The sequence below is a fragment of the Condylura cristata genome, unplaced genomic scaffold (genome assembly GCF_000260355.1).
Source record: "Condylura cristata isolate star-nosed mole 26May11 unplaced genomic scaffold, ConCri1.0 scaffold00015, whole genome shotgun sequence".
In the NCBI taxonomy this organism is placed as follows: Eukaryota; Metazoa; Chordata; class Mammalia; order Eulipotyphla; family Talpidae; genus Condylura; species Condylura cristata.
The window spans coordinates 27,019,035-27,046,289 of record NW_004567116.1 but is presented as its reverse complement, the minus strand read 5'-3'; the positions used below and the strand labels follow the sequence as shown (position 1 = coordinate 27,046,289).

General features: G+C 50.4%; 1 protein-coding gene across 1 annotated transcript in view; it reads right to left on the bottom strand.

Annotated features, from left to right (window-relative positions):
• Window positions 1–4,509: 4,509 nt before the first annotated feature.
• SERGEF (secretion regulating guanine nucleotide exchange factor) overlaps window positions 4,510–27,255 on the bottom strand; it is a 192,827-nt gene continuing 170,081 nt past the window's right edge. The window contains 2 exon segments of the mRNA XM_004683595.2: window positions 4,510–4,671; window positions 4,674–4,868. Coding sequence (XP_004683652.1) covers window positions 4,532–4,671; window positions 4,674–4,868 — 335 coding nt within the window. The 3' untranslated portion in view covers window positions 4,510–4,531.

Below are 27,255 nucleotides of genomic sequence, written 5' to 3'. Positions count from 1 at the left end.
GTCTTTATTGCTGCAGGCAGTGTCGCCACTTGGTTCTGGGCCTCTGGTCGGCCTGCGGCCAGGCTGAGGGAAGCCTGTGCCCGGCTCCCCTGCTCACAAGGACTTGAGCAAGGGGCTGGCAGGCTAATAGACAGGAAAGTCAGGCTCTGAGGAAGAAGGTGCCCTCTGGCACCCGCCCCCCAGCTACAGATCTTGCTTCAAGATGCAAGGGAGGCAGCTCTCAGAAGAAATAGGGCATAGTGAGACCTTACCCAAGACAAGCACATCCTCTAGAAGTTTCACTAACTAGAAACTTCTCTGAGAGTCCTTCCATGGTGATGACTGCACCTGGCCATGTCAGGGTCCCCTTTCCCTGACGTCATCACCTTCTTCTCTAAGCTGTTCTTGAATCTGATGGCCAGAGGCAGGGACTCTGATGGAGTCTGATGACAGGTTTGCACCCTCACTGGGCTCACCTGGGGGACCCCCTCAGGCATACCCCTCACACAGGCCAGTGGCATCTTGGAGGGGCTGGGGTTCTCTTGATTTGCTTGTCATTCACTTGGTTTGAGTGGCAGAGTGCTGGGTTGGGTTTCCAATTCTTGTCTTACACATTAAAAAATCCAGGAATGTTCTGGAGAAAAATCCCTAACTTAGGTCATGGTGGACAAGGTCTGATGGTGGGAGGCTGAAAGTGGGTGCCCAGTTCTCACCTGAAAGTTTCTGGTTCCCTCTAAGCATTTGCCTCAACTTCCTCCTGTGCAATTAGAGCATCATGGGGTGAGGGTTGAGGGTGAGTTCAGTAAGAACTATGCCTGAGGGTTAGGCAAAGGCTGACAGGTCCATATTAGATGTGTCCTACCCTGTACGTGTCAGGGTGCAGCAGCCAAGCAACCTCTACTCAGGGTCCACCCTGGAGAAGGCGCCACTGGAATTGAATGAGACTCATAGCGAAGCCATTTAGAATCTGGGTTTTCTGGGACCCAGTAGCTGGTGGGAAAAGGGAGTAACATCTATCTAGCATCTGTGAGGTTTTGTCTGATGAACCTCACAATAATTAAACATGCTTTTTTAGAGGCAAGAGAACAAAGCACAGAAAGGTAGAGTAACCTGCCTGAGGTCACACAGCCAATGAATAAAGAGCCAAGATTTTAACCAAGGTCTGTCTCCAGAGCTCAAGCTAAGTTGTCTCAAGCGGAGTGAGGGCTTCCTGGCCGGAGGTGGAACTGACAGGAACGTTAGGGTGGCTGGTCTGGAATCCCAGCGCCCTGCCTTCCTTCATCACATAAGGAATCGCTTCACGGGCTGCTCCGAGCCTTCCACACACACCCCTGACTATGTTGCTCCCCTGCTAAGCACCCCATTGCCCTCAGAATGCACTTGAAGCAGCTTCAGTGAGCTCACAGGCCTGCAGCCTCTCCTCTTCCTGCTCCCCTCTCTGGGTGTGACTCTGAAATCTGAAAGTGCAGACAGTGCACATACCCTCATGGGACCCAGAAGCCCTTTCTGCTGACCCTGCACGCCCACCATTGCTAACTCCAATCTCAATGTGCCCTAAGGCAGTTCGTCCAGAAGCAGTAGCTGCTGGAGGCCTAGTGGGCAGTGCCCCTCTGAGCTGATTCACATCCCCTCCCAACCCCAGTGGGACCAAAGGTGGTGGGGTGTCAGGGAGAGGTGGGTGCCTGCAATCAGGAAGGGGGAGTGTAGTGGGTTAGGATGTGAGCAACCCACCACCTACTACCTTAAAAATTACTCTGCAGACCAGGACAAGACCTGTGGGCACCTGTAAGAGGGGGTTCTGCACCCCCCCATCTTGTCCTCTTCTTCTTCCTCACATGGGAGGACTATGAAGACCAATTTTCTTGTTCAAAAAAAAAGTAATTTCTAACACTGAGTTGGTCTGTCTCAAGTTGGTTCCTGTGGCTCAGTGGCTAACCACATGGATGATACTGATAATTGACCCGTGGTTATAATAGTCATGGAAGAGCTAGCAAACATCTGCAAGAGGTTACGCAACAGCACAGGATAGGTGGGGGTCAAGGGGCCACGGAGTCCACTTATTCAGCCTCCCTACTATATGGGGACTCAAAGATGTGCGACAGGTTCATTTATAGGGCGCATTTATAGGGTGCTTCCTCAGAATCGGGACCTCTCCTTGATGAAGGGCTTTTAGAATTAGCCAAGACCTGGTCTTTTGCTGTCAAAGGGCCCAGGATCCAGTAGGAGTCATGGCTTAGACACTTGCAAGTCTGATATGACCAAAAGGAGCCAAAGGATCCAGACAAAAAGCCTGGGAGGCGGCATCAACAACCCCTTACCCTCTGGAGTTTTCAGGTACTTAGCGGAGCCAGTGACCCGATCTGCCGCTCTCAGGAAGGGTAAATGGAAGTGCTCAGGGCCATGGGATGGTCTTCAGTGTCACCTAATGCTGGAGCCATTCATTCTTCCACATGTGGATTATCTGCTTCCAAGAAGAGCATAACTCAGCTTCTGAGGGTGGGTCTGATGCTCAGGGCTCGTGTATACCTGGCCCTGATTCAGGCTGGGAAGGAAACTGAGACACCTCTTTCTTGTCCTCAGGAGAGGTGTTTGGGCACTGCAGCAGAGGACTTGGCCTTGGGTTTCTCCCATCAGGTGGTGGGAGGTGGACAGCGCTCAGCACTGCCATGCTTGAGAGTGAGCCAGTGTGTTTGCTGGTGAGTGGAAACCCTGTTGAGGATGTAGTGCAACAGGGACTGCTTTCTGACCTGTGTTTGGTGCAAAACTCCCAGCCCAGCGCGTGGGACAGTGGTCAATGGCAGGGGGCTTACTCCAGGACAGGTCACCTCTGGGCAGCTGAGGGCTCTGTCTTTGTGAACTTGGTTATCTTGGCAAGATGAACTCAGAATGCATGGAGATGTCTTCCCTTCCATTCCAGAAGCCTCTGGAGGCTTCACTGGCCTCTACTGGTTCTGGGAGGCCAGGGCAGTGGCGTGTGTAGCTGGACTCCACACACCGCAGTCCACAGTGGTCAGTGGTCTTGAAGTTCATGCCTCAGGATTATCTTCACCCCTACTCTCCTGAGCTGAATGCATCCCAGATCCCAGGACTCCCTCCTAGGCCTTTGTGTCCGGTTCAAAGCTATCGAGGGGTCACCTCCCAATCAGGGCCCTGGGCCAGGAGTGAGGTGTATGGCCTTGAGTGGTCCCCGCCCCTTTTAGGATCTATTTTCCCAGATGAACAATGAAAAGGCTGGATAAGATCAGTGGGTTGGCTGTTTTTTGTGTTTATTGTTCATTTTTCTTTCTTTTGAATTGAGGTTAACACTGGTTTACAACAGTGTCTATGAATCTGAGGTATAGGACCACACCTCCACACAGCATGTACCACACCACAACCCCCACCACCAGGGATCAGTGGTTTGTAAATCTTCTCAAGGATCCCTTGTCAAGTGAAGTCCCGTGTGAAGTCCACACATACTACAGGTTAAAATAAAGCCACAGTGAGTGAGTGGAGGGTGGGACCTGAACTTCTGCCTAATGGCCTTCACATTACCCGTTTACCCACCACCCACAAGGCAGCCATTCACAAGATTTCTGGGGCTCTAATGGATGCAGTTTGAAGGCTTCTGGGCTAATGATTATTACATGCCCTGGGCTCTTCTGACTTCCTAAAGCTATTGGAGTCTAGACCTCACAGACCCTAACCCTCTCCTGGGCCTCCAGGGTTAGGTGGGGTGGGATGGCCACAAACTGGCTAGCTAGTTGCTGACCCACCAGGGCACCCACCACACAGGCCCTTGGGGAGAGTCGCTCTCTGAGGCCGTCCAGTCTCTGCAGAGAGAAAGGTGCTATGTCCCCAAGAGCCATGACTGCCACCCAGCAAAGCTTGGGGCTCAGGGTTCTGGCTGGCCCCCATCTTACCCCAAGGGCCCCCTTCTGCAGTCTCCAGCCTGGGCAGAGGTCCCAGGCCTGCCCCTCCCGCAACTGCACCACATGGCAGCCTCAGCTCCAGACTCCTGCTGGGCTCAGACAAAGACATCAGTCTTCTCAGAGCTTCACTCGTTCTAGATTCCTTTGAGAAGTCTTATCTCATCCTCCACTTTCTCATTCTGCCTTCGTCTACCCCCACCCCGGGGTCTTCTCCCTTAGTCCTGTCACCCAGATAAAAACCTTCCTCCAAGTCTCCAGGTCATCTGTTCAGGGCACCTCCATGCTTTTGGGAATAAACCCCTGGAGAGGCCCATGGCTGCCCCAGGCGTGGCCTCGGAACCCTTGTCTTGCTGAATCAAGGCTGCTAGACCAACGCAGCCACTGGTGTGGCTAGGTTTTCTGTGCCCACCGCAAGGATAGGCTGGTGCTGCTGCTGCGTCTGCTTTCCATCCTCTCATAGGGGCTTAACCCTCATTGTCATCTGTCAGGTCAAAGGGATGTTTGTGGCCTTGACCCCAGAGACTACCTGAGTGGCTGTCCCTCCTCCAGGCCTGGCAGTGCCTCCTGAGCCCTTCTCAGGTCAAGCCCGCAAGTGGACAAAGTGATTCTCTGGGAACACTTTGGGTGGTGAAGAGACTTTATTAATGGGTCTCCGTCATAAGCCCCCCATCCCTGCACCTGTCAGGTTGGTTTTGAGTAGAAGTTTCTGGTTCTTTCCTTCCAGTTTCTCTCTCTATCATGGCTTCCCGAGATTCAGTGTCCTGGGTGGCGTCGAAGGAAGGGCAGACCTGGGGCCCTCGTCCCTTGCAGAGGGAACTGGCAGTTGGCAGAGAGCCAGGGAGTGGCCGGCTCCACAGCCCACGAGGAGTCCCGATGCCCACCGCAGAGCCTGCACAGGTTTCGGGGTACAGACACTGGCTTCGGTGCCGTCACCGCACATGCCATGCTCATTCCAGCCCCAGGAGTAGCAGGCGCCACCTGTGAAGGAGAAGGAGGATGGTCACAGAAATGGCGCTGGGTCACAGGGCACCCGGGGTGCCAGCACCATCACACACATGAAGAAACCGCAGCTCAGAGGCGCCTGCTGGCAAGGCCCTTCTGAGTCCGCCTGTGTCTCAGTTTCTCCGTCCCACCAACCGGACCACCCCAAACCTGGCTTCTTTCCTTCGTCCTTCCTGCACGGTCACCAGCTCCCTCTCCTCCCCCAACACACATATAACCCAAGACCTGCCAACTCTGCCTCCAAAAATATCGCACAGCCTTCCACACCCCTCGCTCTCCACGGCCATCTCCTGACCCCGACGCCACAGTCAGTCTCTCATCTGGGCCACAGCAATGGCCAACTCACTGGGCTGCTCACTGGCCCCTGGAACTTCAAGGAGTAGCAAGGCTGCTCTGGAGATGGCAAATCTAATCACATCCCTTCCCTGCCCGAAAACCCGTCCTTGACCTTTCAGCATCCTCCAGGGGGACTTTCCTTCACCCATCAGCCAGCCCAGCATCATCTGGCTCCTGACCATCTTACTGGCTCCCTCCTTCCTCTCCCCACCAACCCACTGAGTTCCAACCTCCCCCTTTTCCATTTCCATAAATATCCTGTGGGGCCTCCTTTTTCTGAACTGGGCTCTAGACCTCATTTACATTTCATTCTGAAATAGAGTACCTGGCCACCTCATCCAAGTTAGATTCTTTCATGGCTCTTTTTTTTTTTTTTTAAAGTAACATTGCATTAATATAAGTTTTAGGGGTGCATCACTATAAACCAACATGCAGCTACTACTTAAGTTCACCAGTGGAAGTCCAAGTCTACCCTTCACCCTACAAAAGACCCCCTTAACTCGGTTTACTCACCCCTCTCCCTCCTTCCTTCCTGGTAACCACTAATTTGGTCTTCCAGCCTTGAAGTTTATTTTTCCAACTTAGAGTCTTCTTATTGCCCTGTATGTCCCCTCCTGGGGGCCTCGCACTCGGCGTCGGAAAGATGACTCTTGTGGCAGGGTGTTTACTATCCCCTCCCACGAGACTATCCACTCTACAGGGAAGAAGAGCCACGGATGTTGGGTTCAATGCTATCTCTATCTAGCAAGGTGCCCGGCTCACCCAGGGGCCCAGTAAGGGTTTGCCAGCGAGACAACAGCTGAAAGCCAGAGTGCCCAGGTCTCGGACGCTCCTGCCGTAACACATCTCCTCCTCCTATGCTTTGGCCTCTAACTCGCTGCCATTTTTCCTGTTGTTGTTTTAAAAATACATTTTCTGGAGATAAAAGTCATGCATCCTCACTGCAAGAGGTAAACATGGAAAATATGGATGGGTGTAAAGAAGAGCAGACTTCTAGAGTCTGGCCACTGCTACAAATATTTTAGATAGCTGTTTCAAACTCCTTTTTGTGAAATTTGCAAATGTTTCTGTCTACCCTGTCATGCCTTTACCCTTTAACATTATAACACAACCATTTCTCCATGGAATTAAGAATTACTCAAAAGATAAGCTAAAAATAATTTTTCTGAAATTTTGAAATAGCACAATACGCAGAAAAGTACAAAAGTAATTTAACAGAAAGTAAAGTATCCCCATTCAGACTGAGAACTGTCACGAGCATTTTGCCATATTTGCTTCAACTTCTCTTTAAGAAATTAACCAATCTTAAAGATACCGTGTCAGCCCCAGCTCCAATTCTTACCCTCCCCTTATCCCCTTTGAAAAGGAGAATGTGAAGCAGGGACATTATTTGCCTGCTTGTTTTATGTCTTCTACATGTATATACTGTGTCCTGAAATACTACATACTATTTTAGTTGGTTTTAAAGATTTTACATACCCTATCATTCAATCTATTTTTCTGTTACCTGCTCGCTATACTCAGCATTGTTTTAAATTTATCTGAGCTGATCGTCACACATCTAGTCCATTTATTTCAACTGTGCACAGTACCCTATTACATATAGGTCATATTTTACTTATCCCAGTCCTTCTGATGGACAGTCCCCTGATGGTAACTGTGGCTGTTTTATTCCACTAACTAGTGTACAAAAATACACAGCAGTCATCCTAACAGTGTTGCTGTTATAAACAAACAGCACTGCAATGAACACCCTTGCTTATCCTTGATGTTTGCATAGTGCTGACTCCTAGAAGTGTGAGTGTGGTGGAATCACATGTTTAATTTTACTAATTATGACCAGCTAGCTCGCCACAATGGCCACAGCCATTAATAGTGCCATCAACAATGAAGTGAATGCGTCTCCCTCCATCTTTGCCTTCTAGACTTGCAATTCTGATAAGTAGATTCAATGAATCTGCATGTGCCTGACTACCAGCCTGGAGCATTGCTTTATACTTATTAACCCGATGTTGCTCCTTTTACATGAGTTGCCTGTGTTTGGGTCTAGTCTTTGCCCGGTTTTTGTTTTTTTGTTCCTTGGTTGTTTGCCTTTTTCTTATTGAGATGTAAGTTTTCTTTGTATACTCTGTTTATGTAATTCTTTGTTGTTATACAGCTTGCAAGTGTCTTCTCCCAGCAGTCTGTAGTGTATCTCCTCACTCTGTCTTTTGTTATACAGATTTATTTAAAATGACTGTCTAATTGCCTATTATGGAGATCAAACAATTCATTTAACCTGTATAGCACTATCAGCCACAGAGCTTGTCTCTAATTTTTCATTATTTTGTATAACACTGCTATAAAAATCTTTATGTGAATCTGTCCATCCCTGATTATCTTCTCAAATTAGATTCTTTGAATGGGAATTCCAGGTCAAAGGGCTCAGACATTTTTGAAATGCCTCAGCACTGCCAAGATACTATTCATAAAGGCCACATGAATATCACTACGGCAATTTGTGGGAGTTTCTAGTTCACTCCAGCACTGCCAGTATTTATTAGTTATTATAGTGTTTAGAAACATTTCCTAACTTGCATACAAAAATGGTACCTCATTCTGTTAAGTTTTGCAGTTTGCAGTTTCTTTGACTACTACTGAAATTGAAAATTAACTGCCACGTTACTGAGATGCTTGTATTTCCTCTTTTGTGTGTCACCTGCTTCGGCGTCTTCTATTTCATGCAGAAGAGTTTAAGTGCTCAGACCCCAGCTTCCATTTACTAGCTGAGTGACCTTGAGCAGGTAACTTAGCGTCTCTGTGCCTCGGTTCCCTCATCTGTTAAATGAGGATAATAATAGTACTTTTATCATAAGATGTTTACAAGAATTAAATGAATATGTATAAAATACTTAAAATGGTCCGTGGTACAAAGTACCAGCTATGTATATATTTGTGATTGTTATTAAGACTTACTGTTTTAAAGATGTTTATTTTAAGGACATGATTTCTCCGCCATAAGTATATTTTCTCAGTTTGAATTAAAACTTTGGGCCTTTTTATAAAAAACAAGGATATGGTCTGTGGGTACAATTTATTTATCTTTCATCTTAATTTCTTCCATTGCTTGTAAGAAGTGAAAGCCTATCCTCATCCAGATCGGAAATTGTCCATTTGGACTTTTCAGCGACTTGTACTTTTATTAATCTTTTCATTTTACCTGTAATCAACTGAAGGTTTGTCTTACAGACCACCCTGCTACAGAGGGAGGCTGGCTGTCCAGGCTTAGCCCTCCCTCACCTGTTCCCATGTGGGAAAGCAGTCCCTGGCCAAAAGCTTAGGTTCAGGGAATCACAGCCGTCTGCATGTCGGACTCGTAAGAAAATGTACACAGAAAGGACGAGTCCCAGGCCACAGTGTCCACGGTGGGCAGGAGTCCCTGCCAGCTGAGCTGAGACCTGAGGCAGGAGAGGTGTGGTGCCCCAAGGCCTGGTTCAGCGCCTGGCCTGGGCTCGGTGCCGGGTCTCGGTGAGCCGCACCAGCTGACAGTCAGCAGGAATGGGGGCGGGAGGAAGGCAGAGCTGACCTACCAGCAGGACGTGGCAGGATGGGCAGCTGGCAGGTCCCTTCCCTCCTGCCAAAGGAAACACGCTCTGAGGAAGCCACGCTCGGGGCCGGGGTAACCAGAGGCCTGGAGCCAGGCTGTCTTACCCACTGGGCTGAGAAGCCTGGCAACAGCCCAGAAATCTCTTCCCCTAATACTTCCAAAGAAGCTTACTTGAGATGAGATGCTTTACGTTCTCTAGCTCATTTAAACTCAACAACCCTGAGAGGAAGTGCTGTTTTAGAGATTATTCCCATTTTACTGATGATGTAACTGAAGCTCTAGAAGCTGGCCAGGAAGTATGGCTTCAGAACTGGTACTAACACTACATTTTGTAGACCAGGGCTTGATAAATTGAGTCCATAGAGGCAGACGGGACACAGCTGGGTTTGAGGGCCTTCTTCTGTCGCTGTCACATAGTCTTCTTTACATTACAACCCATTACAAATCACTCAACTTGCAAGGTCATACAAAAGAGACCAAGAGGCAGATTTGGCCGTGCTTGTGTTTATATAGTAGACTGTGCCCTGTGGGTGCTGCTGTCCTGTCCTAGGGCCCATGTTACCACACAGCTGCATGAAAATGTCTGAGGTCCCCCTTTACCCCTCAGGGTTGCTAGGAGGAGGATGGCATTACTTGGTACATACATACATGTGCACACATATGTATGCATGTTATAAGTATGTACACATGTATAAAATGCCCACTGAGGTGCCAGTTCATATCCATGCTTGAAGCAGACCACAGGAAGAGGAGGAAGGGGCAAGAAGACCATTCTGATGGCAAATAGCACAGAGTGGAGGGAGGGGCATGGCCAGATGGGAAGGTCTCTGGTGGAATGGCAAGAAGTTTAGGGTCCCTGAGCCCCTTAAACAGAACTCTTAAAACCAGGCTGCTGAAGCCGGAAAGTGAAAGATTGGCTCTGCCCTCAACAGAAGGACTGGCAGCAGGACACCTTTACAAAGCTCTTCCAGCAATTCAGAAGAGATTTCACAACCTCCCCCTTGCAACCTCACTTAGGGTCACTCTTTTTTAGGGGTACCGTGAAGATGGGAAGACCCTTTGGACTCAACAAGATGTCATTGTACTATCCTGATATAGAGTGAGAGCCAAGAGGGTCTCTGCCTAAGCTAACTGGATGTTGAACACCTAGTTCTCAGAACATGAATTACAGGGCGATTCCTGGCTATACCGAGGACTGCAGGGTTCCTGACACAGATCAGCCCTGGAGAACTCTCACATCCCACCAGGCTGATCAGGCCTGCTTTCCTGGGGCACATGGCTGAGCCTTGGGTAGGCAGTCTGTGGTTACAGAGGGATTCCCTGGCTTTGTAGGATTCACAAGGCTCCATGGAGCTGGCCTGGTCCAGTGATGGTGCTCAGAGCTCTCCACACTTGCGTCAGCCCAAGAGCCCTGCAGGTAGCGGAACCTCGGAGCTGGCAGGGTCCCTGGCACAGGCGGGGCACTGTACCCAAATCTGTTCAGGCCTTGTGGCACCTGCCTGAGCTTCTTGGCAACCTGGGTCCTCGCAGAGCTGTATGGTGCCGGGATGGCCGCCCAAGGCCAGGACAGAGATGGCATTTCTGCTGAAGCTCCTGCACAGGAGGGGCAAACACCCAAGTGTGTGTGGCAGAGACTCTGGTTGTCTTTAAAGGCGGAATGAAGACTAATCTCCCAACCTTTCCTACAGCTGGGTGTGGCCAATGAGATGCCAACGGAAACATTCTGTCAGAGTTTAGGGGACCCTGGCCTCAAAGACATTAAGGCACCCTTGGCCCCTTCTCCTTTTACCTTTCCTCCATCCTGTTGCTGGGAAGATGGGTGTGGCGTTCTAGCTGCCACCCCAGATTACAAGGATGAGGGCTGCCATCTAAGACGCTACTGGTCCATTTCATACACATGTCCCCGTAATTAGCCAACAACCTTGAGGTGTTATTATGCTCACTGTATAGATGAGGCTACTAGGTTCAGAGAGGTGAAATGACTTGTCCATGATTACACAGCCACTCTAATGAGGACTAGAACTGAGGACAGTCTCACACTTTCTTGCTGGTTCCCACCCACGGGCAAAATTGTCATAAAATCACCTAATGGGGGCCTCCCTGGTGGCACAGGGATTAAAGTCTCAGTGCTATCAAGCGGTTGCCAGCCACTGCAGCACAAGTTCAATCTCCGGCCAGGGGGTGACCCACATGGCCCAGCAGACCTCTCCTGTCTCGCCTGCTGCTTCCCTCAGCAGTGTATTTCAGTCAACCTGCCTGTTCTACTCCCCACTGCTTCTGGTAGGTCCTCTCACTCCCCACACCTCTGGCCTGTACCCCAGTTCTTGTATGCATAAACAAATAAAACATAAATCTTCAAAAAGTAATACAATCACCTAATATTCATTTGTGCCAGGATTGTGATAAGCACCCTACACATAACAACTCGAGTCCTCACAACATGGCTTTGCGGTGCTACTAACATGCAGCGCTGCAGAGAAGCAGAGTGACAGACCGCAACAGGTGGGGCTGGATCTGAACCCAGGCAGTCTGACTCTAGGACCCTTCTGTATCATACTGTCCCCTCCGCAAAATCCCAGCTTCCCGGGTAATTAAGGAATGGTAGAGTAGCAGCTCCCAAACTACTTGGGAACAAGAGGCGCAATGCCAGGCAAGAGCTGGAGCTGGTAAAAGGAGAGGCCCCCCTGCAGGGGCACAGAAACCTTACAGAGCCCTGTGGGCACCAGGCTAAAGCTGGGGGAACTGCGAAAACCCCAGGGCAGAGGATGGAGCAATGGGTGAGGAAAGCCAGGCAGTGAATGGTGCCCTCCACCTGCCTCCTTCTGTCAAAGGCCTCACAGAGGCCTAGAGCATCAGTCAGGGCTGCTCTTCTGAAACCAGAGAGAGAGGAAGGTCAGGTCTGTGCAGAGTGGAAGACTCTTGGGTGCAGGAAGCTGGTACATGTCAGTGTAGACAGAGCAGGGCAAAGTTGGGGGAAACTTATTAGCGTCCATCCCCCCAAGCTCCAGAGATCCCACCCTTTGGGTGAGATGGTGTCAAGTTTTCTTGCTGGGAGCAAGGAGTTCCAAGGAGCCCAGAATTCAGGTCTTCGGAAGGGTTCTGGGACTAGGCGGCAACTTCCAGATGGGAAGAACAGATGTCCAGGTCCTTGCTCTCTCTGTGCGCCATGCAAGGACAACAGCTACTCTCTCTTTTATGGCGAGGGGCTGGCCACCAGGGGGAGAGTCAGGTGGAGACACGGCTAGACTAGGTCCTCCCATGGACAAGGTCCTGCCTTGCCACTAGCCCCGCCTCTCATTTGACGCTCATGGCCCTCATGGCCTGCCCCTCTCGGGCACACCACCCCTCTTTCCTTACTCTCTGTTCCAGTCCCACAGGCATGCTGCTGCTGCATGAATGCACCGAGGCCTCTCTCGCAGCCAGCTTTTGCTCAGACAAGTTTGTTAATTCCATCACAGGGGCTTCTTCTGACCCTGCTCTGGATACAAGACCTGGAAGAGAAAGCCTCTGCCCTTAGAGCCCCCATTGCACATCACTTTGGTTCTACATTCCTGGTTCTATAGGTACTCCCATGGATACGTGTCTCACTAGTCTGCGAGCTGAGCATCCTAGTGGGATGCTAGGACCAGGTACACTCACCCATCAGTCCTCGGGTTTCTGGTACAAGACTTGGAATGTAACTACTGAGAGCAAGTGGGTACATCTGGGTCCTTCCCCGACCCAGTCTTTTCAAGGCCTCTGCCCTCTCTGGAGAGCAACAGGAAAGAGACACACAAACACACGTGCACACACACACACAGAGTTCTGGTGCCATCAACTCGAGTCCTGTGCCTCAGTGCTTGGCTTCATTCCCTGGTCTTTGGTCAGAGCTGCCTCCCAAACACAGAACAAGAGAGCTGCAGGTCTCTGTCACGCTGCCCTGCACAGGGGCATCTCCTGCAGAGAATGGCCACCGGGTTAGGCTGAGGAAGATGCATTCTTGGTGTGGGACCCTTGCAATAATTAGTCTATCTATCACTCTCCAGTGTCAGTGATGCCTTCAAGGCAGAAGCTGAGCTGCAGGAAGAAGCCATTCCAAAATCAGGAAATGGAGCTGTCTGCTAACAGTTACTCTGGAGAGGTTTGGGGACTATGGCCCCAGTTGCCTCAGGAAAGGCTGTGAAGCAGAAGCAGTTTGGCCTGAGGTCCCTTTCAGACCATGCTCAATGGCAGCACTGAAAATGGGGTAAGAGGAGATGAAGGGTGAGGGGCGGAGGCCCTAAGGAGGCTGTGGCTGTTCACTGGGTAAGAAAAGATGAGGGCCGGTGGAGAAGGGGTTTAGGAAAATAACGTTCTAAACACTTTCCAAACACAGCGAGTGTCGGCCACTTCCAGTCCCCTCATCTCTTACCAGTACTCCTTAAGGGCTTCCTAACCCTCTCACACCCCCAGGGTCTGCTCTACACACAAAGCCTGGATGATCTTGTTAAAACAAGTCAGAGGTGGCACTGCTCTGTTCAGACTCCTCCGATGGGCTTCTCCTCTTACTTAGATAACCAAGAGGCGGTCTCCAGCTTCTTCTTGACCTTGAGTCCCTCCACCTTGCTGACATGGCCATAGCTCCACTGACTTCCTTACTGTTCCTCACACAGAACTCTCCTCAGGGCCTTTGCATTGGGGTTGCATGGGCCCCTCGTGTCCACAGGTCTGCTCCCTCATGTTCAGCTATCTGTTCAAATGCCATCTTCCCTGAGAGGACTCCCCTAACGCTCTATATGAAAGAGTCATTTTGCCCCTCCCCACCTTTATATCTTCACATGCTTCACATGCACACACACACACACACACACACACACCACACTTTGCTCTTTACTTGTGTATAATCCATCTCTCCTGACTACAACACAACCCCTTTTTGAGAGCAGGGTCTACTGTTGTATTGCTTCTCAGGGCTGGAATCAGCACTTGGCTTATATTAGGGCTCCATAAATACCTGGGGTGTTAATGGAGAACACTTGAACAAATGGCCAGAAAGAGAATGGAGCTGTTTGTTCTCTCTAGAAGGCCAAAGGAGAACCTGAGATGTGGGGAGAAGATGCCACTGGCAGGCGGTTCCAGCTCACTCTTGGGAAACTTTACAGTGGTGACTGGAAGGCTGCCTCGCTGCGCACCAAGAGGCCTGGTAGTTCTAAGCCCCCCGCAGGTGAGGCCACCTTACAGTGTGGAGAGAAAGCCTAGAGAGGGAGAGAGGCTCCTGAAGGTCCTCAGGCTGACTCCCTCAGAACAGAGGGTGGAGTGGCCTTGGTTCAGATGATAAATAAAAATGTGCTAAATTGGGGGACATACCCTAGGCCTCATTCTGAGGCTACAGTACTGGGACTGCTCTAAACCCCATTACTCAAAAGGTAATTCAGTTCCCTGTTATTGCTCTCCCTTAAGAGGCTACTGAGGCCTGGAGGAAGGCAGCGTCATGCCAAAGGGCCTCTTGACATGCCTCCCTGCTGTTTTTTATCTCCTGAGTGTGTCACTGTGGGCACAGGATTAGAGCAGCCAGTGAGGACAGTATTTAGACCAACATGTACAGAAGAGAAAACTGAGTCTAGGAGGTTCAGAAACAGCCCAACGGCGAGAGGTGGAGGCCAGCCTCCCCTCCCCCCAGGAGTAGGAGGTGCTGTGGCTGCTGTGAATACATTTCCTCAGTCACCTGTGGCGAGAGCGTGCTGTGGCACGTTGGCTCCACTGGGTGACTATTCTTAGAACCAGGGAGCTAGGGATGATGGATTTAGAACTTACGAGGTGGAAACGTGTTGGCCTGTTTTATAAACAACTGAAATCCTCCCCACAGACTCTCTTTCTGAATTCTGTGTTCTCTGTTAGAACTGCTGGCTTTCTGGGCTTCTTGGCTGCATTGGAAGAGGAAAGAGAAGGGGCAAGTATCCCTCCCACCCCCACACCAAGGGCCCACCTTGACCATGTATGGTGCTGGGTGGGGTCTTTGCAGATCTACCTCATTTAACAGAGTGGCCCTGGGAAGGATGCATGGTGGTCATGCTCTGGAATGAAGAAACAGGCTGAGAGAGGTCCAGAGACAGCACACCCAGAACGTGGTACAGGAGCTCGGCTGAACGAGCAGGCCTGATGTAGAGTCTGGAGCTGCTGGTAGGGTCTGCTTATGGAGTAGGGAACAGCCAGCATGTACATTTAGTGCCTGGGAGTTTAACCTCTTTCTGTTTGCAGACAGTTCTCCTTCCACCAAGATTTCTTCACTCCCAGTGCTATACCCAGTCTCTGTGTGACCTGAAAGTATGGTCATCATCATCCCTCTGGAAGTGTGGTCCTCAGAGCTTGCTGAAGGCTTTAGGAACTCGAGCCCATCTAGAGGCACACCACGTTCCACAGGCTGCCTCTGCTGGGTTAGCCTGAGGTCACATAGGCTGCACTGGCGTCCGCAGCTGCTGACTTCTGAACACACACACACCCGCGTTTCTGTATGAGCTGCTGGCCTATGTTCCTCCTGGCCTGGTCTATCTGCTGGTGTTTGGAACCTGGCCAGAAGTTTTAAGTTGTCTGTATCATATATACATCATCTTATTGAATGAACACAGGGGTCTCTGAGGGGCACCAGCAATAGAGATAAGGTGCAGCTATAGCCCCTGGGTCAGGAGCAGCTGGTCGGCCACCATTCCTAGAGTCGTCACAATGGATCCACTTTAGGTACCTAGAGAAACTGAGCAAAAAGTTCCCTGGCTCCATACGAGTGGTACATTTGTCACAGCTGAGGAATCTCCACTGACACATTGCAATGGTCCAAAGGCCAGAATTTATATGTGGGGTCACTCTTGGCATTGGGCATTCTATGGGTTTGGACAAATGTATAATGACAACTACCTACCATCATAGTATCAGAATAATATCACTGCCCGAAAAGTCCTCTGTGCTGTGCCTATTTATTTATGGCTTTTCCTACCAGTATTGAATGAATAAACGAGGGGGTGAACAGTCAGTCACACGGTGCCTGGAGGTTGGGCACAGCAGTGAACAAGACACGAGGTCGCTGTCCTCCAGGGGCCGACAGGCGAGCAGAAACACAACAGAATGCAGTGAATGATAAGAGTCATAAAGAAAACAGAACAGAGGGATGTGATCAGGACAGGTGGCTGGCCGGCAGGGAAGTCCTCTCCCTGACTGCGGCCTCTGAGCTATGACAAGAAAGATAAGGCACCAGCTACACAAACACCTGGAGGAAGAGCTTTCCAGGCAGAGGAAAGAACAAATACAGAGGCCCTAAGTGGGAAGGAGTTGTACCAGTTCCAGGAACAGCAAGGAGGCCGACTGTGTGTGTGTGGGGGTGGGGGGGGGGGGGGGGGTAGGGAGTGTAGAGGGAAGAATGAGTGGGCAAGGGGCAGACAGACCTCAGCATGAAGGGAGGGGCCCTGGACTCGGGAGTTTGAATATGCTGACAAGCCACCGGGCGGTATAAGCAGGGGCAACGCGATGGGCCTCACATATGGCCAGGCTGCTCTCTGGAGGCTGGACTGCAAGGGCAAAGGAGGGGGAGCCGGACGGGGCTCCTGCAATGAGGAGGCCCAAGCAGGGCAGGTGGGAAGGCCCCTGGCTCCGGGTGGGCTGTCAGTGAGGTCAGACAGAAAAGGCTGCTAGGTGGCTAGGACCTGCTGATGGATTCGTTATAAGGAGTGAGTGAAAAAAGGAATCAGGGTTTCCTGAGCAGTGGTGGAGGGTGGTGCTAGTTATGAAACAGAGGGATCCTGCCAGAGGGTTAAGCTTAAGAACAAAATCCAGAGTTCTGCTCTGGACACCCTAAGGTAGACATGCCTGTCACGCATGAATGCATAGCTATATTCTCCAAATCGGGAGTGCTGGTGACCGTAAGAGAGGATGAACCTAAGTGAGACCCGAGAAACTGTGGAAGAACAAGTGGCAAAAGCTACCAGGTGAGGAGGGCAGCACACGAGGTCACGGCGGGCGTGGGGCCTGATTTGGAGCCTTTCTCTCTCAATCCCAGCCTCTGTCTGTGCTTTTTCTTGACTGATGTGAATGGTCAGGATGTGTACATTCTACATGGGCTAATAAATAGAAATTTCTTTTGTGAAATTTTTACCCTATAAATAAAAAATAACACTTGAAAGCAAAATTGCCATTTGGGATAATTACAACCCAGTGGCCTAAGCTCTCCCACGGGGCCCGTCGGAAGCCGCATTCCTCTGTCAGCCTGGTGAGTGGCAGGGCCTCTGGGGCTGGGATCTGTGGGCACAGTGCTTCTCTCCTGGGGCGGTGTCAGCAAAGAAGCGGCATCCCCAGAGGACACAGTATTGGCTCGGGAAATGCTGCAGCCTGGCTGCACACTGGCTCTGGCCATCTTCAACTCCCAGGGAGTGTGAGGGCCAGTGGGGCAGGCAGCGCTGAGAGCCCTTTGGCCCTGGCCCAGAGAAGAGCACACTGCTCGGCTCGGGAGGCCAGGGGAGTCTGCTGGGCTCCCTGCCCACAGGACTGTTTACTTCCCCAGCTGGGACTCCTCAGTCTCCCGTGGACTCAGTTCCAGACAGGGAGGCTGGCGGCTCTATGCTTAAGGCCAGGCCCAAGTGTCCAGGGATTTGAGCCTTCTCTGGAGGGCATCCACGCCTGGTCCCTGGCCTGTAAGGTTCCCCACCATCAGGTCCTCAGCTACCCCAGCCACTCTCCTCACTCACTTCTAGTCACACTCACCTCCTTGCTGTTCTTCCCACCTGCCAGTTGAGCTGTGACCTAGAGCGTTTCGTCTTCAAGTGCCCAGCACAGAGTCTATCATGTGATATGTACTCACCTGACACTCGTTCCTGTCCCACCCGCTGCTGCCCAGAATCTATTCCTAGCCCTCCTTGGTCTGGTCTGGTCTGTCTTGCTGCCAGCTGTTAGTAAATTTGGGAGACTCCCCAGCACAGGAGCACATGACCCAGTGTGCCATCCCTCTCCCTTCCTTGTGTGGAACGAGTAGGTAACATTTCACACAAGTTCAAGCTGAGAGTTCAGCTGAGTGTGTGACATGTCCCAACAGGCACAAGCCAGGAAGCATTGCTATGGAAACTGTTGTGCTTTTCCCTGCAGTGTTATTTGTTTTCTGGATCAGCAGCAGTTATGGTGTGGGGGAGGGGGGGCGCGGAGTGGGGGAGGACAGTAGACATGGGGCCTGAGGATCAGAATCATAGTGGAGCTTAAGTTCCTATGGGGCCATGAGACGCAGGGAAATCCCTGCTCCTCCAGGTCCTGCCTTGCCCAACTCTAAGAAGTTTCTCAAACTGTGGCCCAATTCAGATTGTCACCACCCCCCAAGGCAATTCTGATGCACCCCTCAATCGAAGATCTGCTAGTACAGGAATTAGACTAGCTGTACTCAATCTCTCCCAGTGTGAGGAGCAGGCAGCGCTGAAGGTGGTCTGGTTGGAGCAGGGCTGAGGGGTTCAGAGCCCCATGCAACTAAGCTCCCACTACTCCCACTTGTATTCACAGAATCCCAAGGCTTCCCAGAATATAGCTGAAAATCACAGCTGACTTTGAGAGCCTTCTCTAGAAGGGGAGTCAAACATGCAAGCACTCACAGATATTTACTAAGTGTCTTCTGCTTTTTTTTTATGACAAGTATTCGTTTGAAGTCAGCAAATGAACAGATATGTAATCTTGGGCAAATTACTTAAACTTTTTGGGGCTCAACTTTCTCGCTTGTGAAATGAGGAAATAATACTTGTTTTCCATATTTTGTAGGAGTCTTGCAATGCTCAGAGAAATGAAACACCTACTAAAAAGTGCTGTGTTATGTGGAAGAGACTCTACAAGTGTCCGCAATGATTACTACTGCTATTGACATACACAGTTCTTGCAAAAACTTGTACTTCTTTGTCTGAAGCTTCAAGATGAATTCAAATGCGGCACTGAGGGCAAGGGGGAAGGTTGGGCACGCCAGCAGGGCCCCAGAGGAGGACAGGGCTGGCTCTGCCACTAACAGCACACGGTCTTGGGCAGGTCACCCCCACCCAAGGCCTCCATTTCTGTACCTAGAAACCCAGGGCAACAGCTTTAATGACCTCCACGGGCCCTTCTGGCTCTGTGGCTGAAGTTTTAGGATAATGCAGAGGGTGCTCCAATGTACCCAGATGCTGTTCCACAGCACTCTGCACCTGCTGGGCCTGCAGCCTTGCAGCCTCGAAATGGCTCCTGGAGACACCACTTGCTAATAGCAACACCCCGTCACTGAGCTGGAGTTTCAGACTTTCCAGAGCACCCGCAGCTCCATGACAGACCCAAAGCAGATCATGGAGTGTCCATGTCCACGGGCGAGGTGGCTCCCTGCAGCTGCACCCTGTGACATGGGTAAACCCCAAATCCAGGCATGTAGGCTCCAAGCCCAGAGCTCCCAGTTCCCTGGGATCACATCTTAGGAAGAACTACAACCCCCACAGCCCTCATTTGGTGGACTGACCTGCAGAGCTGGAGTCAGAAACCAGCCGTTCCTGCAGGGAATTTTCAGACCAATCACTTCCTGATATAGAACTGAACGTCTTTACCCATTATGCAGGGATATTACTCCTGACATTTCCAGTGTTGCAGTGAGGATGGTGCAAGAGTGAATGGGGAAAGTTTTATGTATAATAAACCTCTGCAGTCACGATTAGCATCAAATATTGTGTCCACAGATCAAAAGGAAACTCTCCTTTCTGTCCTTTAAGAAACCCAGAGGCCTGGGAATTGTAAGCCCTGGGTCATAGGGCAGTTGGAATGGAATATGAGAGGGCAGGCCCCTTTAGACCTGAGCTAGACAGGTTGGACTTGGCCAGGCCTGCTCCAGGCCCAGGGAGACTAAACACCATCCAAGTTGGACACACCTGGCAGGAGTGCAGAGCTAACTAATGCGGACAGTTCTTTTCTCCAAGCACTCATGCATTCATTCATTAAGAAATAACCTCTAGCCCCAATTCCAGATAAAGTACTATTTGATCATTAGCAGGAATTGTTTGGTTTCTAGAGAAAGATTTCCTTGTGTAAGGAAAGAGAAGGAGGAAGGGGCAAATGAACCAAAAGGTCTCCATGTATAAGGAATTCCTATGCGCTTAATAATCAGCATTTCCTGAGCTCATACTACACTCCAGGACTGCTGTTGTATACCTCTTTCACATTCTCATTTCATACCCATATTGCTCCCATAGGACAAGGAATGCTCAAGATACCCATGGGGTTCACCCCTGAAGAAGCTGAGATTCAGATGCCCTTGAAAACTGAGTGGTGGAGCCGAGACTTGAATAAAGGTCAGTCTGCCTCCAGCCCCTAAGTTCTCCTGATATTCCACAGCCTGTGTCACAGGTGGCCCCAGGCAAGCATCTCTCTCTGGATCTTGGTTCCCCCATGAAATGGAGAGGCTCAGTGCTTCCAGTGGGTGTGAGTGCTACTGAAAACACTGTGAGCCAAGGCGGAGGGGAGAGAGGATAACCTGAAGCAAGGTGTGAGAGGCCAGTCCACACGCCTCAGGAAAGGAAAGCATGTGACATGACCCGCACAGCATCAGGCCACGGTCAGCATTTCGCTAGACAGGGCTCAAGTCCACAGGTCTTAGGGAGGCATGGCTGCCACCTGCCCATGTCCACGATGTCTGTCCTCCACCAAGCCAAGCTGCCTGTTCTACACACCCCACCTACCTGCCCAGCTAGGCCATTGTTCATACCATTCCCTGCCTTCCCCCCCCCACACACACCCTTACTCTTCTCCTCTAGGAGGTTTCTTCTGCTCCTGCAGCTCCTACCTAATAGACTATAACAGACAGAGAAGCTTTAACAATCACTCAAATTTGATCAAAAAGTCCTTAGCTAAATGGAACTGAATTTTCTTTCTAGATCCTGGTCCTTGGTACATGGCTCCTGGTCCTCACGATTTTCTCTGTCTCTAATGGAGAAAGAGCAGTGGCCCTTCTCCATCTGATTCTTTTACAGCAGCAGATGCCAGTAAGGTTGCCTGGAGAGTCTGGAAATGCCGTGTTGCCATGGTAACAGCAGACCGAGGTTTGGGATGCTTGCTCCCTGATGCGCTGCCTGGTAGAGCCATAACAGCGGCTGGTGGCATCTTTCTCAACAAGTCAATTCCACTGGCGCTAAGGCTCAGCTCCTACACACACACTTGTGGGACTCTCACTCAGTCCCTTGGCAGTAAAAAGGCCAGGTTTTGGCTCTCTGCACTGCGTCTCACTTGGGGGGTAACACCGTTTTCAACGGGCTCAGCCAACAAAGCAGGCCCTCCCCCACTCCAGCCTCCAAATTACCACTTCTCTTGTTTGAGGCCGCCAACCAGAGATCTGCCGGCGTGGACCCTGGCAATTAGCACAGCACCCGCATTTGTAGGGGAATTAAGAGCCACTGATTAGCCTAATTCCACGCCATTTACAGGCAGTGAGTGTCAGCCTGTGATTGGCTTTTCCGGAGGGTGGCCCAGAGGGTGGCATGGTCATGGCTTGGGTTTGGAAAGGAGGCAAAGACCTAGAGAGCCCGGGGAGGGGAGGGGGGGTGATGGCAGGAGGAAGAGGGAGAGAGGGGACGAGAGAGAGAGTTTAAGGCAGTGTTCACCTTTGGGTCTGGCTACAAGTCAGTCATCACCTTCCCTAGTCCTGCCCACCTAAGGGAACTACAGTCCAGAAGAAATGTTTCCATATTGAGGTCCTGCCTTTCCCCTCAGTCCTGACTAGAAGGAGAGCACCCTTCTCTGTGACAGTCTCCTTGCTGACCCCTGCTGGGAAAGCCCAGCTGTAGGACTAGTGAGTCCTCGATTGAGGGTTTCTAGCGCTAGAGGCTTGAGCCAAAGTCTAACTGGCTGGACAGGATACTGACCCTCCCTGGATTCTCTTACTATTCTACCACCTAAGGGTCTGAACTTTTCATCTGTCCTCCATGTTGCTCTCTTGGCTGAAGCCTCCTGGATTTCAAATTCCCAATGATTAACACTTTGCCCTCCAAACTACTGGCATTTCTAGGTGTGTACAGACTCCTGCACCTTGGACGGTTGACCCCTGTCCTGAGTAGGCAGGGGCCAGCTCCAGAGTTAATCTGCTTTCTCTGGGTTTCTATCCTCTCCTGCCACTCTGCAGTATGCAGCCTACCAGAGTCACAACCACGTGGAGCTGGCTAATAGAATGTGTGCCCACAGACACTGGGGAAGTTCCAGATCCCTCCAAGGAACTTACCTAATTCAAATTCTAGCTTGCCTGAAAATGGGACTGAATGAAATCTTTCCAGGACTCATAAAGCAATTACTGAGCTTTACATGGTAGATGCCATTAGGGAGACAGAATGAACCATTCAAGGCATCTATTGTCAAGGAATATATAGTCTAGGGGTTCAGCAGAGACATCCAAGTGGAAAAAAACAGAGGGGCGAACAGAAGTAGGGCCTTCCAAGAAGGAAGAACAGCGTGAACAAAGACCTGGCTGGGGAGGTGAATGGTGCGTGCAGAGCTAATGGTGGTGTTCAGTTTGGTGGAAAAGGGTAAGAACAAAAGGTGGCCGAATGAAATAAATTTGGGATGATGGAAGGCATATCACTGCAGATGACTCAGGAAATAAAATCCTGAAAATGCCTCAGTAAAGATCTTGGATTTTATTCAGCAGCCATTTGGAAGCCTCTAAGGCTTTTGGGCAAGGGAATAGCAGAATCAGAGCTGCACTTCAGAAGCAACGTGTGGAGATAACAATCGTCGTTGTCGTTGTCGTCGTCACTGCTGCACGACAGAGAACACTTTGACCATGCTGCCTACTTCTGTAAGCACTTGCGGCAGAATGTGGAGGAGGGACTATGGGAGGATGCATTTAGAGGCTGAGGCGAAGTCCAAGAGGAAGGATGAGCACAGTGGCGTTATCTAAGGGGATGCAGAAGAGAGATGGCTGAGGAGAAAGCAGGGCCAAGAGGGTTGACATCTGCTTAGTTCTGGCCAGAGCTGAAGGGGGTCGGACAGCCTTAGCCTGAACCGGAAAGGATGAAGGTCACATACAGACCTAGCTTATCTGTTTCTTTCATTCATAGGCCTGATAGACATATCTAGAACTCAAGTTTCAGGATATGCACGAAACATCCCTCTTGTGACCCAGAATTTAGGAAAAAATTTGGGGGGAAACAGACCATGAAAGAAGGACAGCTACATCAGGAACACCCTGCCCTAAGCCTACAGGAAAGTTGCGGCCTAGAGAGAGGGAAAGACCTAGAGAGGGTCCTTCCCTGAGTCGGCATTCATAGTGGAGGGCTTCCTGCCATGATATGTATCACTCTGGGCTGGGAGACAGGAGGGAGACCTAGTTCCAATTTGTCCTGTTGGCATCTCTGCCCTGCAAGTACCACCAGTACCCAGGTCCCGGTGCACAAGGGTCCTCAGACAAAAGGCGAGAGATGCCTCCTCTCACTTGGCTCCTTCTCCTTGTGGCCCACACAAAGCCCTCTACTCTTATCATAACACTTCTCCCTCTCTGTGCTGATGCATCCTTCTCCCCTTGGTTAAGAAGGCCCCCACCCGTCTCTCCTAAGCCAAGCCAAATGCTACTCTAGCCTTCAAAGATCAGTTCAAGTTATGCTTCCACTAGAAACTCCACAGAAATCTACAACAATCAATCCTTCACTAAGTAACAGCACTTAGGAAGGAAATAGCAGAGCAGGAAGGAACTTGGAAACTACCAGCATTACCCTGTCAATACCACAGAAAAGGAGATGAGGCCTGACAAAAGGAAGAACTTGCCAAATTCTGACTAGCTCCAGGTCCGCAGGTTCCCTGAACGAGACTCCTAGAAACACTATAGCTCTGCGTGGTCCTGCCTAACCCTATCAGGTGGCAAGTCTCCGTATCCTCCTGAGTGCCTCACAGAGAGCACTGGTTTACAGATAGCTCAGGCAACAGACTCTTACATAGCCAAAGGTTCTAGAAGGCAACAGGTCTTGAGGAAAGGCAAGACACAGGTGAATAAAAAAAAAAAATTCTCCTTCCAATGATTCTCTACTGTTCTGGGAAGCCAGCCAAGTCCCATCACTGGAATGGAACTGGGAACAGAGATGATACATCTAAGGGACTTTTATATCCCAAAGAGATTTCTGCATCCAAAGCCAGCGTTCTAGTCCACAGCTTCCAGAGAGAGTGGCTTTGAGAGAGGCTGGCAGAAGGGGTCATGCTGAGGTCAGCCTCTAGCCAACGGGCCTCAAGACCATGGCAGAACAACTGAGGGAAGGTTTTTTTTTTCAAGCTGAATCTTCAGATTTTTAGAGTGAAAAAGCTCTTCAAGATTAACACCAACCCAATTCCCAAATGTTTGAAGTAGGGAAACTGAGTTCTTGTTCAGGAAAAGAGACTTGATCATATCATCTAAAAAAAAAAAAAATCAGAGTCAGAGCCTTGACAATTTGAGGTCACCCGATCCCAGCCCAGGACTCCTTTGCAAGGCAACTGTTCTCAACAGGGTCCCGCATGTGGAGAGCCTCTGGTGGGGTTAAATGGTCACAGCTATTTCTATGTTGTTTTTTAGTATGTCAAAACTCAAGCTGACAAAACTCAACACTTTTAAAGAAAAGTGTTGGGTGTGGTGAAGGTTTCAAGCTCACTTGAACTCATTTGACTGAGCTAGAAAAAGCCAGAACTCTAGGTTTACTTGGTTCCAAAATCCTCTTTCTCCATTGGCTCTGGCTGCCTTGACTCACAAAAGAGGAAAATGACAGCCCAGATCCATGTCTGCCGTGGTCAGAGCGAGGATTCTATTAGACAGAGTCTTCCTGGGCGAGACCCCTTAGGAGCGGGGCTGGGTGCAGAGTGCAGAGTGTAGGTGACTTCTGGTGGAGCAGCTAAATGAGCAATTACAAAGATTGGAGGAGAAATGAGCTCAGTTCCTTCAATCTGAAGAATGAGGCTGGGGAGCAATACAAGAAGAGGGGTGGTGGGACAGAGCACCCGGCCAGGGTCCTGCCTGAGTACCCCGCCCCAGCGCCATCCTTGAGCAAGCAGCATGCAGTTCCGCACTGGGTGCCTACAGCTCTCCTGTGGAGCTGCTGGGACGATGCATGGATGAATGAAAGTCCCATCCCAAAGGGAGTCCAACAGCAGCTCCAGGCTTTGCAGAGAAAGGGCCTGCCCCCCACGTGGGGTCCCACACTCCTCCATCTGGGAAGGGGCAGGAGGCAGCTTGGCAGGTCCAGAAATGCTGACACAGAGGATAGAGCTTCCAGCGAAACCAACTTCTCCATGGCAACGAGCTGCCGGAAAACTGCACAGGAGACTGAAAAGCCAGTTTTAAAATAAAGACACAAACACAGCCTAAAAATCACACATGCCAAGTAATCACTCCTGCCTCTCAGCACCTTAGGAGGGGCAGGGAAAGGCACCTCCTCAAGAAGGTCTCTCCTTCCAACTGCCCGATCCCCGGCGAGGGTCCTAAGTGCCTTCTCCTACTGTATACTTCTCCAAGAGCTGCTGGCACAACCCCTTTTGCCTGGCACTGCAGCAATCTGGACAAGGAAGGGGAAAGGCTCCCCCAGTGTTGGCGCTGTAGGCTCCCCCCAGCAAACAGGCTGCCGCTGGCTCCTGTCTCATCACAGCCATGGTGTCTGCAGCGGCGGGGTCAAAGAGGAGGAGCAGGGCGGAGGCCCCTTCTTCCTTCGTCTCCTGACTGTCAAATCCTGCTTCAGCCTTCAGACCCAGCTGCCTCTGCCTTCTTTTCCACAGGATGACTTAATCACACACACTTCCTACTGTAAATCTAAACCCTCTGTTTACATTTCAAAGCTAAAACCTGCATCCTACTTCTGCTTACTTATCCTGCCCCAGGAGAGAACCTGGTCTGTGATAAAGCCTCAATACATCTTTGAACGGAATCAACAGCCCGGGAAAACATTTTAATTTGAGTAACTAGAGATGTGCCCCTCCTTCGGGCTCTGAGAATCTACTCGGGTTCTGGTTTCCCTCCCAAGCCCCGGGTGCGCTGGGTTGAGGGGGACAGCGTGACCCCATCTCTTATGCTGCTGCTCTTCCCACAGGATCCCTCCAGCAGCTTTCTGCTGCTTCCATGTGCATGCCGCCCTACGGTTTCACAGACACCTGGTTCATGTCCAGCTTTACCACTTTCTGTTGGTGTGAATTTGGCAAACCATCCCATCCCCTTGAACCTGTCTACAACGGCCACACTCCGTTTCCGCCCTCTACCTGCCTTCCTCATGAGGCTGCAGTGAAGAACAGAGATAGTGAATCATGAAGATGTTCTAAAAGGTGTACAGTGGCATCTGTGCCAACATGGGGTGTTGCTTCCGAATCTTATTATGAGAGAGGCAGCTGAAGCCTAAACTTATGAGTGACTTGTACATGACCCCATGGGAGGGAGCGGCAGAGCAGGTCAGGCCTTCTGTTTATTGGGCCAGAGTTCCTTCCCCAAACTTAGGCTGCTTAGAACACCCATCTAGGCAATCTTCAACTTTGGCAAAAGCAATCCCACATCCCATTAAAATGAGAAGCATTTTGGTTCACCAGCAAAACAGAAATCTCTGATATAGAATGAAGTCAACTCCCTCCTTTCAGGCAGTTAACACCTGACCTGTCCAAGGCAGGGAGATAACTTACTCCCTCAAGTCCAAGGCAGGGAGATAACTCTTATCCCTCAAGTCTTTCCTGTCAGTCCCATCCGTCCCATAGTCACTGCTCACTGATCCCTGCCAGCAAGGCCATCCTCGTGGCTGACACCACCCGGTTCTCATTAAATCATAAAACAAAAAGTTATAAATGAAACACCACAACTTGGAGAACCAGACTGAAATTGGCGTGGCCTGGAGCAGACTTCAGTGGAAAGCCATTTGAGTAATTTGAGGGCTTGACTCAGGACGTAGGAACACAGATTCCCTGGGGGTGAACTCAGCAGAAAAAGAGCTGAGAGACACAAGAAGGACACACAGGTCCCCTCACTGCTCAGAGTCAAGCATGTTCCAGGCCCATATGCCCAAAATGCCGGTGAAGGCTTCAGACTCCAGCAGTAGCTTAGAAAAGGAGGGAGAGAGGGAAGGAAACACCTCTACCCTCTCACGGAGGGACAGCTAGCTTTGTCACCTTGCCTGGCCTATGGTAACCAGTTGCCAGTGAAACACAGATTTCAGTTGTTTGTTCAAACACTATTTTAGACACTGCTATAAGGTTTTTTGTTTTGTTTTTGGTAATAATATAATAGTTTATTTTTACGTCATTTTGTGCCTTTTCCCATCTCAGTTGTAATCCCCATGGGCTTCCCATCACCAAATCACCCATGTGCCATCACCATAGTCCAGTGCATTTCCCCATCCCCCCATTTTTGATGCTATAATGTATTTTTTAAGATGGGGTTACCATTTGCAAATAATTGTGGTGGGCCTCTTCCAGTCAGTTGGAGTTCTTAAGTGCAAGGTTCCTGAAGGAATTCTGCCTCAAGGTGTAACGTAGGAACCTTGC